The following is a 14,397-nucleotide window of genomic DNA, read 5'->3' on the forward strand; positions in this document are numbered from 1 at the left end:
ATTGATGTGTGTATTTGGAATAAATCCAAAATAGTAGAAAATCTCAGGTGAACTTAACGATGTCACATTTCCAGTAAGTGCCGCAGTAAACTATGACAGTTAACCAGCATGGACACAGACAGACAGCTAACAGGTGATTCATAGCCTTGGATAAACGACATAATAATTTAATTTACAGAGAAACCTGTCGTATTTTCTTTTAGGGAAATAAATGGAAACCTGCCTTCTGGTGCTCTCCGCTTTGAACGCGCGGTGGCGACACTGAGCCATAATCATAGCCATGTGGCTCCAGTGGGCACACAACTCCTGGACTGAAGTTCTCTGGAAAGATTGCGCTCAGTTGGAGACAGGGAGAGAGACAGAGAGGGGGCAGAGAAGTGAGTAGGACTGAACCGAGGAGGAAAGAGACAGAATCCTGGAAAGACGGAGACAACTTTCAAGACGCCCACATTTTTTTTTTTGTTTTTAAGTTTTGGTGCGCTTTTGAAGGAGCGTCGGAAAAGAGCGCACGCTTCTTTCTTTTTTTTCTCCGGGGGCGTCCGAAATTAAATATTGTGTGCAGTGGATGTGAAAAGCGGGCAGAGGTTGAACACAGAGCCGGAGGAATGTATCCAACTCGGGCAGCGGCGAACCAGCGTCTCTGGAGATGTCCAGCCTGCGCTCTGTGGATCTCCCTGCTGCTCCAGTGTGTCCTGGACCTGAGCGCGTCTGGTGAGTGTTGAAACCTTTTTTTCCTGCCCCTCGGTTCATCCCTCAAGGGCGAATTCAACAATCTGTCAGCCTTGACGACAAGATGACCGTGCGGGCTTCCACCGTGCGGCTTTGCGCTGCCTCTATAGCACTCCAAACACACTTTAAGTCATCAATCACCTCGTTTATGTCGTGCTGTGTAGCTTGCGACGCCTCTTTTTTTTTCGGGAGGGGGGGTCATCTCATGAGTGTCCCCGCGCCATCGAGCCATCGAGCCATCCGCAAAGCAAGGGCTGCTTGCCACCATTCAGCTTTTCCTCTCATGCAAATCAACTTTGGTTTTTAGATTATCGTCCCATTGTCATTGTGGAGCCTCGGCACGGGGAGAGGCTTGACTGCATTGGCGGACAATAGGGGGGCTCTCAGGCGGTCAGCTGGAGAGCCATTGTGCTCCTAAGCAGCTCAGTCAAAAATTAAGATCAATTTAAAGATACGGGATAAGTAAAGGTTCATCTAAAAGACAAACAACTCTTGCATTTGCATTTTGGTTGGTTTGTGTGTGTATGTATGGATGGTGGTAACCTTTTGGAGAAGATCAGTCCTGCATGTGGCCTGTGATTAATTGCATTTGACAAAACATGCACTGCAAAAAAAAATAACCCCTCAGTTTGTTAGTGGTTAAGCCTAAAGAGTTTGTTCCTTCCGCAGTCAGTCGACCATCTCCACGGCCTCTTACTGCTGCGTGTGTGGTGTTAATATGTTAAAGATGGCCTTATGGTATATGTAACGGGCTTGTTATTTGACTAATATAAGTATGATGGAATGCAGTTTGAATTAAATTTGACTTGTTTATGAAGCGGCTCAGGGAAGGCATTTAAGTGTATAGTGAGTATAAAACGATCCTCTGCATCCACGCAGATAGTGATGAATTATTCCCAGAAGGGTTTTTCCGGGTTTGTTTGGATTATCTCTGTCCTCCTTAAATGCTTTTGGCTGTTATTTACAATGGTAGTCCGCAGTGTACGCCGCATCCAGCGTTATGCCTTTTTGTTTGACTGCGGCCTTTCCTTTAGGTTTCTTTCAGTATCACAGGGCGTCTCTTTTATGCTCCGAAGCAGGGAGAAATGTTAATCCACGCTACTTAACCGGACGAGTTTGCTGTGGCTCCTTCCAGCGTAGTTTGGCGGTCGAATTCTCCAATTGCTTCATATCTGGAAGTGGAAGTGGCTGCACCTTTTAGCACGTTAACCGTAGATAAGGCGAAGTGTCTTTTCTATTCTCGCGTGCTCGCCGTAGAGGTTAAGTCAGCTCTCTAAATCACGTTTCATATGGTGATACTGTTACTCACGAGGCAAAACCGATTCCCCTTGCACTCCTCCCAGACGGATAAAGCCAGTAAATGCTTCGATCTGTTTCCCCAGTCGCTGCGTGTAATGATTTGGATGCAGATTCCCCTAAACGCAGGCTCACTTTTAAAGTAGTCTTTATAAACGAGAAAGCGACACCCATTATGTTGCGTGTGTACTTGACCTCCCGTTCGCCGCCTATGAAGCAGTTCCAGGATATGTTTAGTAGATGTTAACACAGGGTGTCTTGTCTTTTCTCTGGCCAGCTCTAATGGAAATAGTCAGAGAGGGACAGCGTTGCGTTTCAGCTGTAATCAAATGGGATGGGAACCTGTGATCGGCGGCCAGTGGCTCTAATACGGATTTATTGTGTAAGCAGCTCGAGGAAAAGGCAGAAAGTCTTTATTTATTCACTGTTGTCCGATTCGGTGCCAGCTTCCAGCCAGAGGTCAAAGGTCGCAGGTCCGTCGCCGCGCTTCAGATCCGGGAACAATCTGGAGGCGGCGAGGGAATTTTATTTTCACAGGCCTCACGGCTAACGGTTCACAAGTTAACGATAAAAAACATAAACACCTGTGCCATTTGTGTGGACCTTCTCTGCGTTTATTGTACATGTTTGGAAAAATCTAGTTAACGTAAGTGCTCAGGTCACAGCCAGGAAATTGGATAATGGCTCGTGTTCGCCTGATTACTGTAAGGCCGGGGTTTGTGCACTTTTTCGCTAGGTTCTTCCCTCCCCTTTGCCAAAACAGTTTAGGCGTCACTATCAGCCCTGCAGGTGCTAATCTAAACAAAGACGGAAAGGGGCGCGGATCAGATTAAGAGATTTTAGGCGCTGCCTCGCTTGCAAATCACAAACGCGGCCCTGTGGAGGATGCGTCGTGCATTTGCAATTTATAAAGGAGTTTCACGTCGCCTGATACGTTTTAAATTTTTTATTTTTTTATCCCCTCATCATGCCTCATCACTTAGTTTGACAGTGAACCCAGGTTTTGCAGCAGCTTTTTAAAAAAAAAAAAAACAAAACAAAAACGCTCGCCGTCTTCCCGTCTCCCATCTGTCGGGCCGCCGCTCCTCAGCTAAACGATAATCTGCGGCGCATTCATAAAAATAAAACTGCAGCAACGTTTTTTTTTCTCCCTCTGTGTAAACTGTGTAAATGTTTCTGAATGTGCGACGTTCACCTCTGCACATAAAAGGTCCTATACGGGGCAGTGAATATGGGGAATCTGTTTAAAGTTACATTTAGCCTTTCAATAACACTCAGGGAGGCCATTAATCACGTTGGGTGGAACTGCCCCGCTACAGTTTTTCAGGAGGACACACTGTTGACAATAAAGGCACTTCACCCCTGGAAGAAAAAAAAAAAAAAAGAAACACTTGGTCCTTCAGACTGAGTGTGCAGGAGCTCGTCTGTCTATCCCTGCTACCGTGATGTCTGCCTGTGCCGTTGTAAGTCATTCTCTTAAGTCCTGTGTTTAAGTCTAAATTTGTGCTAGCGTATCTTTGTGCAGAATCAGGCCGCTCCCACTTTTTTCTCGGTGTTTTTCATCACTGCAATATTGCTCTTTTCTGCACAGTTGCCTTCCCATTATGATTTTATCCGCATGCTCTGGGATGTGTCGGGCTCCGTCACGGTCTGAGTGGTACATCTCTCTCAGATAGATGACCCCCCCACTCCCACCCACCCACCCACCATCCCCGTGTTTAAAACACAACTCCCACTCTGCGCAGCGCACAGCTTAGGCGTCAAGTGCCGTGCATCCCTAAAAGCTCTTGGCAGACGCCGAAGAATGTGTCAGAAACTGTATGTGTGAAACAGATGTATGGTCTTTTTCTGGGAAGAGGGGCTTGATTCTTTTTTTTTTTTTTTTTTTTTGTTTCTTGTAGCGCGACTCCCATTATGAGTGTGTGAAGAAAATCAAATTGTTAATTCAATCAGCACGTAGCCATAAATCATGCACTCAGACTCTCGCTTCACGTCGCCCGGTTTAAAACGCTGGTGTGTAAACTACACAGCGTCCCAGCAATTACCTACTTCCATGCTCGTTACTGAGCGCCCGGGTTTGCCAAGGCTCGGCGTGCCTCGGCATTGCCGAGGGGGGGAAGGGGGTGGCAGACTGTTAGGAGTATATTGTGTGCAAATTGTTTAACTGATGTACAGCCAGCGGGCAATTTGCTATAAATGATTTTTAAAGGATATTATATTTCTGTTTACAGTGAGCTGTGACTTGGGCAGATTTTTTTCGTCAGTTTAATGCAAGTTCTTCTTTTACTTTCCACAAAATAATATAAGTTTCCTTTACGTTGTGTGATAGAGTTGCTGGCTGGAATGCCCTGGTACGTCCTCGATGCTTGGACGACAGAGGAATTTTTGGAAACGAGAGCCCGATTGAAGTTTTTTCCCGTCCTCTGCCAAGTGAGGCGAAAGCCCGTCTGCGAAACATTTGTTTCGATGTGTAAATTTCTGGCAGAATAACGCTCTTGTTTCCACAAACCGGACTCCGTGGAGCGCGCCCCCGTGCTTCGGTGGTCGGGAGGTGCCTTTGGAGAGGCAGCGTTTAATCAGAGGCTGAACACGGTGCGCTCAGGCCCTCGTCGGAGGCGTTTGAAAAAGTTTCTGCCACCGCGGGCTGTGGCCAAGCGTGAAAAACCTTTTTCCTGCAATTTACCGTCTGCACAGGAGGACGGCCTGTTAGAGAGAGAAAAACCTCTGCAGGGTTCAGGGAAATGCATTAAGAAAAGAAAAGGAAAAAAAAAAAAAAAAGAAGCTGGTGTGTAGATGACAATGTGGCAATTCAGTGATTTTTTTTTTATTTTTTATTTCTTATTTTTAAAGAGTGTGGACTAGTTTTTCGTGTGTTTATTAAGAGGCTAAAAATATTAATATATATTTGCCCTTTCCTTTTATTGACTATATACGTCCAACTGTGCATTAAATGGCTTTCTGTTCCCTTTTTTATTCAGTACTTTCTGTGTCGGCGTCTGTCGGCCGTTGCTACCTGGAAGACAAATTACGCCTGCCACGTAAAAACAAATGTTCTCTCCTGTACTTTACACGCACAGTACAATGAGCTCTTTGCTGCAGTTGTAAGGCAAGCCGTAAGCGCGAGAGCGCACTGATGACAAAGTGACACTTTAATGAGTCTAATGGAATAAGCCACACGTCCCGCATATCAATTTCCCCATATGGACTTGGCACGGTTTAATGTCCAGAAATGCAGGGAACAGCACCGTCTTAAAGAGCTCCTAATTTCACTCAGGCCGCTCTTCATTGGGATTTTCTTTTCTTTTTTTTTTATCAAATTACAGCCGGTGTCTAACGTTGCCTCGGTTCAATACGCGGAGCTCGCGCCGCGTTTCGTTTAATAGGGAGGCAGGATGAAACATGGCTTTTTAAATTCCCCTATATGTGTCAGAGTAAATCTTTTAAAGCCCTGTTTGCGTAGCATTAAGGACTTCAGAAACTCCCACTGCAAGCAGACGGGCAGATCTCCACGTTCAGCCCACAGTTGGGCCTTTGTACGGCGCCACGCTCCCTCTAAGGTATTAAACACTCCAAACTTTTACGGGCTTTCCTGTCAAAAATATTCGTATTTGTTTTCCAAAGGAGATATATTCACTTTACACAACTTTTTAAAAGGCGCACCACTGTCAAATGCAAGTCCAAATAAAAATGGGAAAGTGTAATTAATCATTAATCTATAAAATGTAAAGGGAAGGAATAAGATAACTTCAAATGTATTTTGTCCAACCAACACATTCATATCATGAAGAAGAAATTCAAATCGTCGTCTTCGTAGCTGTACTTGGCACGTTTTGGCCGTAACAGTTGCCACACTCGTCGGTTGCTCACACTCGATGCTGAAATTGCCGTTTGTTTTCCAAATTGGCACGAAGTTTAGAAAAAGTCTACAAACAATTTGAAGCGCCTGTCAAGTGCGTGCATGCGGATGGCGGATCCAAATCATTTACATCTCAGGTCTGATGTCAGCGCCCCACACAGGCCTACCTCCTTCTAGCTGGAGATCGGAAAACACTCAACCCTTCCTTCAACCCCCTCCGCCGCCGCCATCAGCGTGACATCAAACCTCCTTGGCACTCGTCTTATCTGGCTGGCGGACCAACAGTGAGAGAAATGCTGGCTCCCTCCTAGCTTTCTCTCTCTTTTTTTTTTTTTTTTAAATTCACTTTCTTGGCTGCGTTCTCCGCCTCGTACACCGTCTCTTTCCCATTCTGTCCCTACGGTGGATTTTGGAGTGGCTCCTCCACTTGGCCCTTCTTGCCTGGCTGACTGACGTGCTGTGCTTGGCTAAGCCGTGTGTGTTTACTCAACAATAACCGAGAGCAGGGTGGCTCCGCGACAGGCTTCTGCGCTTTTCAGAAACATAATCTAACCTCTCATACTACCCCTCCGGCGGATCTTTGCCAGTATTTACCATCTGATCGGGCCGCCGATCCCAAAGGAAAAAAAAGAAAAACGCTTCATACTTCTGAATTCATTCATCGCAGTTTTGGGATGATTATGAGAGCGATCTTCTGTCAAATTTAGGCTTTTTCATTATCACTCTTGATATGTTTTTGAGGCTCCACGTCTGCTCTCTCGCAAATGTGGTGCTGTGGTTACGCTGCAGAAGCACTGGACCATCAGCTCCACAGAGACTTTTGTTTAAACTTATCACTGTGCAGTTATTAATAGAACATCACTGCGGATATTTTTTTTTTGTGCATTTACAAAATGATTCCTGGCAGCTCAGTCACCCATGCTGAAATTTTTTTGTGTTTGTTTCTTTTTTTTTCTTCATTTTTTGTCATTTCACACGAACATGTAATGTGGATAGTGCTTTACTCTTCTTGTGGTGTCGTTAAACCAGAGACGTTGAGACTCCAGGAAGTGAAACTGCAGGGCATCTAATAAATTGTGAATTGACTCTGCTCTCCCTTTTATCGGCGTGGCTCGAGATTTATTTGTTGCGTTGTTCAAGCTTCCCATGAGCGCGTTCAGGAAGTTTTTACATTTGTACGACATGCACAGACCACTGTGTTTGGCTTTCTTTGCTCTTTTATTGCTTTGTAATCACAATTAGTAACTAGAGAAAGCACTGTTAAATCCTGTTGCGGCCTGACGTTGAGGAATTTTGCCTTTTTGAAGATTAGTTCCTCTAAATAGGTTTAGGTTTAGAGTTTAAAGCTGCAAGATTAACAATTCTGCTTGCCCACCAAATAGACTTAGAGGTCTGCTTAACCAATAAGAATAATAAGATTGTGAATGCCTAAGCCATATCATTTGTTGTTTTCATTCAAAGATGCGTCATCTACACACTTGGAGACTGAATGATTGTGCCATGTTTTTCCATAATACTCCCCATACAAAATTTTGTCTCACCCAGATGCTATTTGATCTCCTTGTCTTCTTGTTTCACAGACGATGAGAGTTTATCTGTGGTCAAGTCTCGTCTGAGTTTATTGTTCCCTTCACAAGAAAAAAAAAGCCCACCCACTTTTCTAATAGTCCTTTTCCCACCAGAGGTTCTGGTTTGCTGTGGGTACTGAATGAATGTTTTGCAATATGTTTGTCTGCTCCATTGACAACGTTTGGCAGTGGTTGTAGCTGTATATGTGTTTTCAAATGTGATGTGTTTTCAATAGCCCATAAAATAGAATGCAGTCCAAAGAAAAACCCCAATGATATCGGCTGAAATGTACATTTGTCACGCTGACACCACACAAAAAAGTTGTCTGTGGAAACTGTTTTTCCATGTAAAACTAAGTAAAAGGGTAGGTACTTTTTAAAAATCCAACTGTCACTTCAATCAATCAGATCAGTGAACCGTGTAATGCACATATAATGTCAGAAAGTGCAGAAAAACACAGCAAACTGCATCTTAAGCAGCTTTGAAACCAAGAAAATCATAGGCAGCGTAAGGATGGATGTCTGAACTTTTCCACGAAAGTGAAGTCAAAGCAAGTAGAGCTCCCCCTGGTGACTGGTTGCAGTTGCAGTCAGAAGCTCCACCTCCTCGATGTTAGTAGATGGGACTTGGGCCAAACTAAAACAATGAAGTACATGTCAAATAATATTTGGAAGGAAGTAGAACAGACTTCAGTATTTTTTGAATTACGGCAACTCATAGTGGTTTGGGAGTTTGGGGGTTTGGGGTCATGGGGATGCATTGTCCATATTTATATACAGTCTATGAAGAAACCAGTGAGCTAACTCATTCCGCCTGAAACATGACCATAGCTGCCAGTGGTACCCCACAGACAATAAAGGTACAGTAGAGAACTGCAACAACGCAAAGCCACTTTCTTCAAGATGGCACAAACACAAGATACAGATCAACGACAGCGGCTATAGGCCTACACCGTGGTTGGCTATGCACGAACACGAAATGAACAAAAGTGAGAGGAATCCCTTTAGGGGTTTGAAAAGCACATGTGGACTGGCGACCTTAAATGGAGGGAAAATTACGCCTTTTAAGAAGTTGTTGGTTTAGTGTCGACATGTTCTTAAACAGTGTCTTTAAACTGATCAGTATTAGCACAAGCATGGCCTTAGTGTTTGTTTAACCAAAGCCTTGGCCATATTGTTCCTCTGTGCAAGCGCCCTATTGCCCAGCAGCTAGTGTTTACCCAGCCACTTGATTCTCACAAAAGACTCGAGAGGGGCTGCCTTAAAGTGGTGGCTCAGCCCTGTCATCCGGGGGGAACCCCTAACTTTCACATTAGGCTGCCATGTACCGCCTTTAATCCCGCTGCTGACTGAACGAGCAAATGCAGGAACAGCATTGCGGCAATTTTCCAGCGTGATTGCTGGAAACGAGGTCTGTTCAAGTGTCCAGCCTCTAAATTGTCGCTGTATGATTCAGGGACAAAAATTGTGACGGGAACATGTAACCATAAATTAAACTGACTTAGCATGAATAGAAAAAGGCACAAAAGGGCCGTAAGAAATTTGACTTAAATGGAAATTCCCTTTCTATCCATTCTAATCCTGTGTTGACCACACTGACCGAGGAATCTGGAGTTAAAGGTCTCGTTGGATGTAATTCTGAAGTGCTGTCAGTTAAATGCCCATCCGGCTAACCACTACTGGCCGGGCATCTGGCTAATTCAGCACTAACTGAGAAATCACTGCCCCTGTGTGGCATTAAATGCGGTCGTTTGTTTTTTTTTTCCTTTTTTTTATCATCTGTCAGATTTGGTGATGCAGCATGGGGACAAATGTTCGATGATGTGGCCAGTCGTTTGGTCACAACTGTTACAAATGGCATCCTTTGTCAGATTTGAGCGCAAGATTCAGAATATATTAAGTTTGTGTGCGTGTTCGAGAAAGTACAGCTGGTAGTTTGAGTCTCTGCAGATTATGACTTTTGGCAAACCCTCAAAGCTTCCTTCATGGTCTCGGGGAAAAGCTGTTACTAGACTCCCAATTTGACTTGATGGCCTCACCATAAGGCAGCTCCTTCCTTTCAAGGCATGGTTATTGATTTCTTTGAAGCCTTACTATCCAGATTGCGGCCTTGTTTTAGACGCAAACGGAGTGCAAAGAATAGCGCGATGGATGACAGCCGCTTTGCGCTACCGACTGTCCGGATGTGTTAACCATAGAGTGTGTAGAATAACTAAGGGAGTCCGGTGTTTGATGTCGGAGCGGCTGTGGGTTTGTGTGGTGAAATCTGCAGGAATGGTAATGGAAGGGTGCGGAATGATCCTAGAGGAGGGATCTGTCTTTGTGATACTGAGACAAAATTTACGCACGCAGGGGAACTACAGTATGTATTTAACCCGGGTCCGGTTAGAGAAGAATCTCCTCAGCTGGGACGCTCCTCACCAGGACTTCATGCGTTTATTATTTATGGGACGGCGAATGTTGCCATTTCTGCATCTGCCCTCCTTGGAGGCGAATGAAAAATTGAGAAAATCAAGTTTAACCCCCAAAGCACTGAACTCTTCATTTTATTTCCCAGTGGATTCCTGTCAAAGCGGACACTGACTTGGAACAAAGCTGAGTTTTTAAGTTTGCTATATCGTGCACTGCTCGCCAACAGTCTCCTCACACCTCCTGCTTTTTTTTTTCTATATATCTGTCTCTGTCTCTGAACCCCCATCCCCTCCTTCGCTCTCAAAGCATTGATTTCAGCAGGGCAGGAAATGAAACTGCGTTGCCCTGCGACTCTCAGCAGGACAGGGGGACTCGGGGAGGGAAAGAGGAAGAGGTTCATAGAGAAAAAGAAGTCAAATAGTAATTTAAAAAAAAAACAAAATGGGAAAAAAAGCAAAGAGTGAGTCGGAGGAGTTGGGTGCAGATCGGGATGATGGACCTGCCTCACCACAGGGAAAGCCGAGAAGGCCGCGAACGTTATTGAGTCGTGAAAATATTGTTCCAGAGCCGTTTGACTGACGGCGGGCTTAGATTAACTCTCAGCTAGTCCTATCAGTCAAAAAGCAGAAAAGATTCCTCTCATTAAAAAGAAATACCTGATAGAAAACTAAACAGCGCGCTCCTCTATCTTTGACAACTCCTGACCCCCATCCCTCTATCAGAAGTCAATGATCTCCTCCTCAGAGGGGCCTGCATAAGAGGCTTAGGCCCGCGTGATCCCACCGCCTGTTTGTTTAACCTCTGCGTGGCTGCCTCGGCGCTACTAAGCTTTACAAATAAGAGCTCATTACCTCTCCGCCCTCCATCTCCTAACTGTTTCATCCAGCCATTGTAGCGACTTGAACTTAGGCTTAATAACCCCCTGATTATGTTCATTGTGAAGCTCTTTATAGTAGAATATGATGTCACCGGCATAAACAATATTTGCTCTTAAAATATAAAGTAAACCGATCCATCACGTCAAGACTTAAGCCTGCAAAAAGCAGCGGCGGTTACATCATCGTGTTTGGCATTGCCGAGCAGACAACGTTATTTCCGAACTGCAACTGTTAACAAAGCATAAAACCTGTCATGTCATTAGGACCATGATTGGAGCGAAGGAGCGATGGCACGACGTCAGCGCCTTTCCAGACGTTCAGCCACCGGCCCGGCGCGCTCCAATGGAGTATTTATTGAGCTTTTCATTGAGATGTACAGCTGTTTATACCGTTGCACGCATTGTGTAATGATGTTTTGTAACAAGGCTGTGGCCCGTTTCCTTAGATGTATGCAGCCTTCTTGGAAACAAACAAAAAAAAAGGGCAGGGGGTGGGGGGGCTTGTATGAGTTGCGTGGCTTATTATTCCTTACATGCTCTGTTGACGCGCTGATTCGAAATGGGCCGGCGCTGATAATTTGGCGCGGGACACGTCGCTGTGGCTGTGATTCATGGTTGTTTGAGGGGGAGTTTCAAACAATGGCGGAGCCGAAGTTTCCCCGGTTTGTACTTTTCAACAGTTTGGGACTACCGTCTCCTCGCAGCGAGGACTTGTGGTGGAGTCTGGCAGAGCAAGTTTGCCTCCCCGTTTTACGCTTTCGCCCGACTTCGCTCCGTCCACAGCTTAATCTCTTACCCTCCTTCCTCATCCTCGGAAACCTTTCCAAATCAGAGGGTTCGCTATAAAAAGTGTTTGCATTCCAGTTATTTCGGTTGTATCCCGGAGCATGTTCTGTCCTGACTCTGTGTTATTTTTATTTCCTTAGCTGCCTTTTGTCCTCTCCTACCAGACAGCGGTGACCCGTCGTCTCCCACTGCCCTCGCCCTGCACTCGTCTTTGTTAGTCCATTCACTCTTTAATTTAAACCCGATTTAACTCTAGCCGCTGGCAAGCTTAACCTCTGATGACGGCCCTGAGCAGGAGCGGACATTGTCCTTTTTGTTTGTCCTGATATTTGTTTCCGCACGTATCCGAGTGCACAGATGTGACTCTTCAAACGTTTGCGCCTTACGAACTTTGACACATCTCCGAGCAGCAGGCTGCTATTTATGAGCGCTAAACATAGCTGCTACGAACGAAGCGCACCCTTTTTGTTCACATGTTGTCAAACACCGCTCCTTTGACGGTCAAGTGACTGCTGTGTGATCAGACCTGCTGACTGAAAAAAGGCTAGATACCCAGTGTCTTATAAAGCCAGAGACAGAAATGTGAGGACCATTCTTATCTCTATGAGATAAAGACTTGGACAGGATTGAAGTACACTAAAGTTATATATTTAGATGCTGACTCCATGATAGGTTGTAGACATGTGAGATTGGTTAAGGAAGGAGCAATTTTCCCAGCCACTGCCCTCCATGTTTAATTGAAACAAATAACCCATTGCTAATGGGAGTACTGTAACCTAGTGAATGCCTTCAGGAAGTCCCAGCACTGACGTGCTCGCTGAATGAGTCAATGCACAAAGCGCCTCCAGAAATGCGCCTCGAATGCTTTTCAAGTGCTCGATCCTTAAAGAACTTAAAGAAAAGCAGAAGTCAAGAGTTTCTGAGACAATAGGAAGTAGAGAAGTGTTTTACTGCCGGCTGCTCTGCAGATAGCTGAGCTACGCGCTCGCCCTCGGCCTGCGCCTGCAGAGCGGCGGAGCTGGAGTTTGATTGGTGGTATGCGTTTGCAAATGTGCACGCCCCGTGTCCCAGTGTTGGTGGTCTTGGAAAGCCACCAAGATCACCCGGCTGCTCTGTAATGTGAAAGCAATTAGCAGCCAGCGGTTTTACACAGCGCTGATATGCGTGGAATAACAAAGGGGTATGTAGGTCAGGAGCGAGCTATAGGTGCACGCTGTGGCCACGGTTTCTCTTTTGGATTGCGCATGTTGTTGTTTTTTTAAACTATTACAACAGTGAAGCTATGCAGCTACAAATTTGAAGCTAATTTAGCTCCTCGGTGAACAGAAACACAAATTTAAGCCTTATTTGCCCATAATAATGGAATCAATCATAAGGAGGGCTAACATGCACCGAATAAGGTGTTTTTCAACCCTTTCAGCTTCCAAGAAAAATGACTTTTGGATTCTTGTTAGGGTTCATAGTGGGATTCCTGACATAAATGGGTTTGTGGAGAGTTTAAACCCAGATTTATTCGGCTCCCTGCAGACCTCTTTGATGTGTTCACCCTCCGTTTACTTCATCTGACGTTCGTTTTAATGAGATGGACATGCCCCCGGTAGAAGTCCGACTCTACCTCTTTATGGAGAAATAAGGTAAATCGCAGTCAAATTGAATCCCTTCAGTGCGTGAAATTTTAGTTTTGTGTGTGTGTGTGTGTGTGTGTGTGTTTACAGTGTGCGAGCGGGGTGCGTGCCCCCTGTCACATCTGGCAGCTTGTGTTTTTTTTTCATGAACTGCTAAATGAGGGGAAAAATACTCCCAGCTGCCCCCAGGAGAACTCACCTGGTGCCGTGTCCTTGTTTTCTCTCTCACACTTTCTGCGCATTGTTCTCTACACGCACACATACACATGCACAAAAAAAAAACGCACTATAAGCGACCCCTATCTAAAAAAAAAAAAAAAAAAAAAAACTTTTATGAAGCCCAGCTACGGTTGCATGATCATGAAAACCCCCAACAGGACCAGGCCCGAAACACGAATACCGTAAGTTAAGATATTCGGTGCTTGCGTCCTTACACAAACTCGGAAGTTAGATTAAGACAAGACAAGAAGAACAGTCTGGCAGAGTTGCACGCATAGCAAGAGCAGCCACAGGCGCTTCACATGGTAAAGTAATTTTCACCTCGGCCGCTGTGGGAAGAGGGGGCCAGGAGCGGCGGCAGCAGCACCAGCAGCAGCAGCAGCATCAACCCCCCCACCCCCACCACCCCTCGCCTCAAACCCCCAGCCGGCATATTTGGGCTATCTGAAGGGGAGCAGAGCTGGGAGATATCAACCCCGAGAGCTGAAAAGCAGCTTTTGTCTCAAGCGACCCTCCAAGACCTCTGTCTGCCTGCTCTATCAGCAAATCATAAACTATACGGCACAACTAGAAACACAGGAGTCCACAACGAGGGGGGGAGAAAAAAAAAAGAAAAGACAAAAGGGAGAAAAGAGAGGGAAAAATCTGCGAGATGAAAGACCTGAAATGAAAAGTAAACAAAACAGAACTGTTGCCAGCTATAGATCAAACGCTATGAGTTAAATAAATCTGCACACATTTAACACTGGAGATTAACAGCGACCTTGACTCCTGAGAGGAATCAGGGAGGTGGCAGCATGTGCGGCGTGTCGAAGCCGTGGAATAGGAGTGTGTTTTTTTTTTCAGGTCTTATCTCATGTTGAATTTAGTTAGTTCCCGGCTGCGTGCAAATCAAATATGTCTGCGCTCTTAGTCTGCTGTCCTCAGAGGAGTTCTCACACATATGCCTTAGCTTCAGTGCACTTTTTTCTGTGTTGGGATTAGACTGTACGCTTTATCTCTGGCTATGTTTACATGGGTGCTTGTACT

At 45.3% G+C, this 14,397-nt stretch overlaps 1 protein-coding gene across 2 annotated transcripts in view; it reads left to right on the forward strand.

The window, feature by feature from the left end:
* Window positions 1-255: 255 nt before the first annotated feature.
* ror1 (receptor tyrosine kinase-like orphan receptor 1) overlaps window positions 256-14,397 on the forward strand; it is a 124,084-nt gene continuing 109,942 nt past the window's right edge. For both annotated transcript variants that reach the window (XM_047588138.1, XM_047588139.1), the window contains exon 1: window positions 256-711. In XM_047588138.1, coding sequence (XP_047444094.1) covers window positions 606-711 — 106 coding nt within the window. In that variant the 5' untranslated portion in view covers window positions 256-605. The remainder of the gene's footprint in view (window positions 712-14,397) is intronic.

This window comes from Mugil cephalus, chromosome 6, assembly GCF_022458985.1.
Source record: "Mugil cephalus isolate CIBA_MC_2020 chromosome 6, CIBA_Mcephalus_1.1, whole genome shotgun sequence".
In the NCBI taxonomy this organism is placed as follows: domain Eukaryota; kingdom Metazoa; phylum Chordata; class Actinopteri; order Mugiliformes; family Mugilidae; genus Mugil; species Mugil cephalus.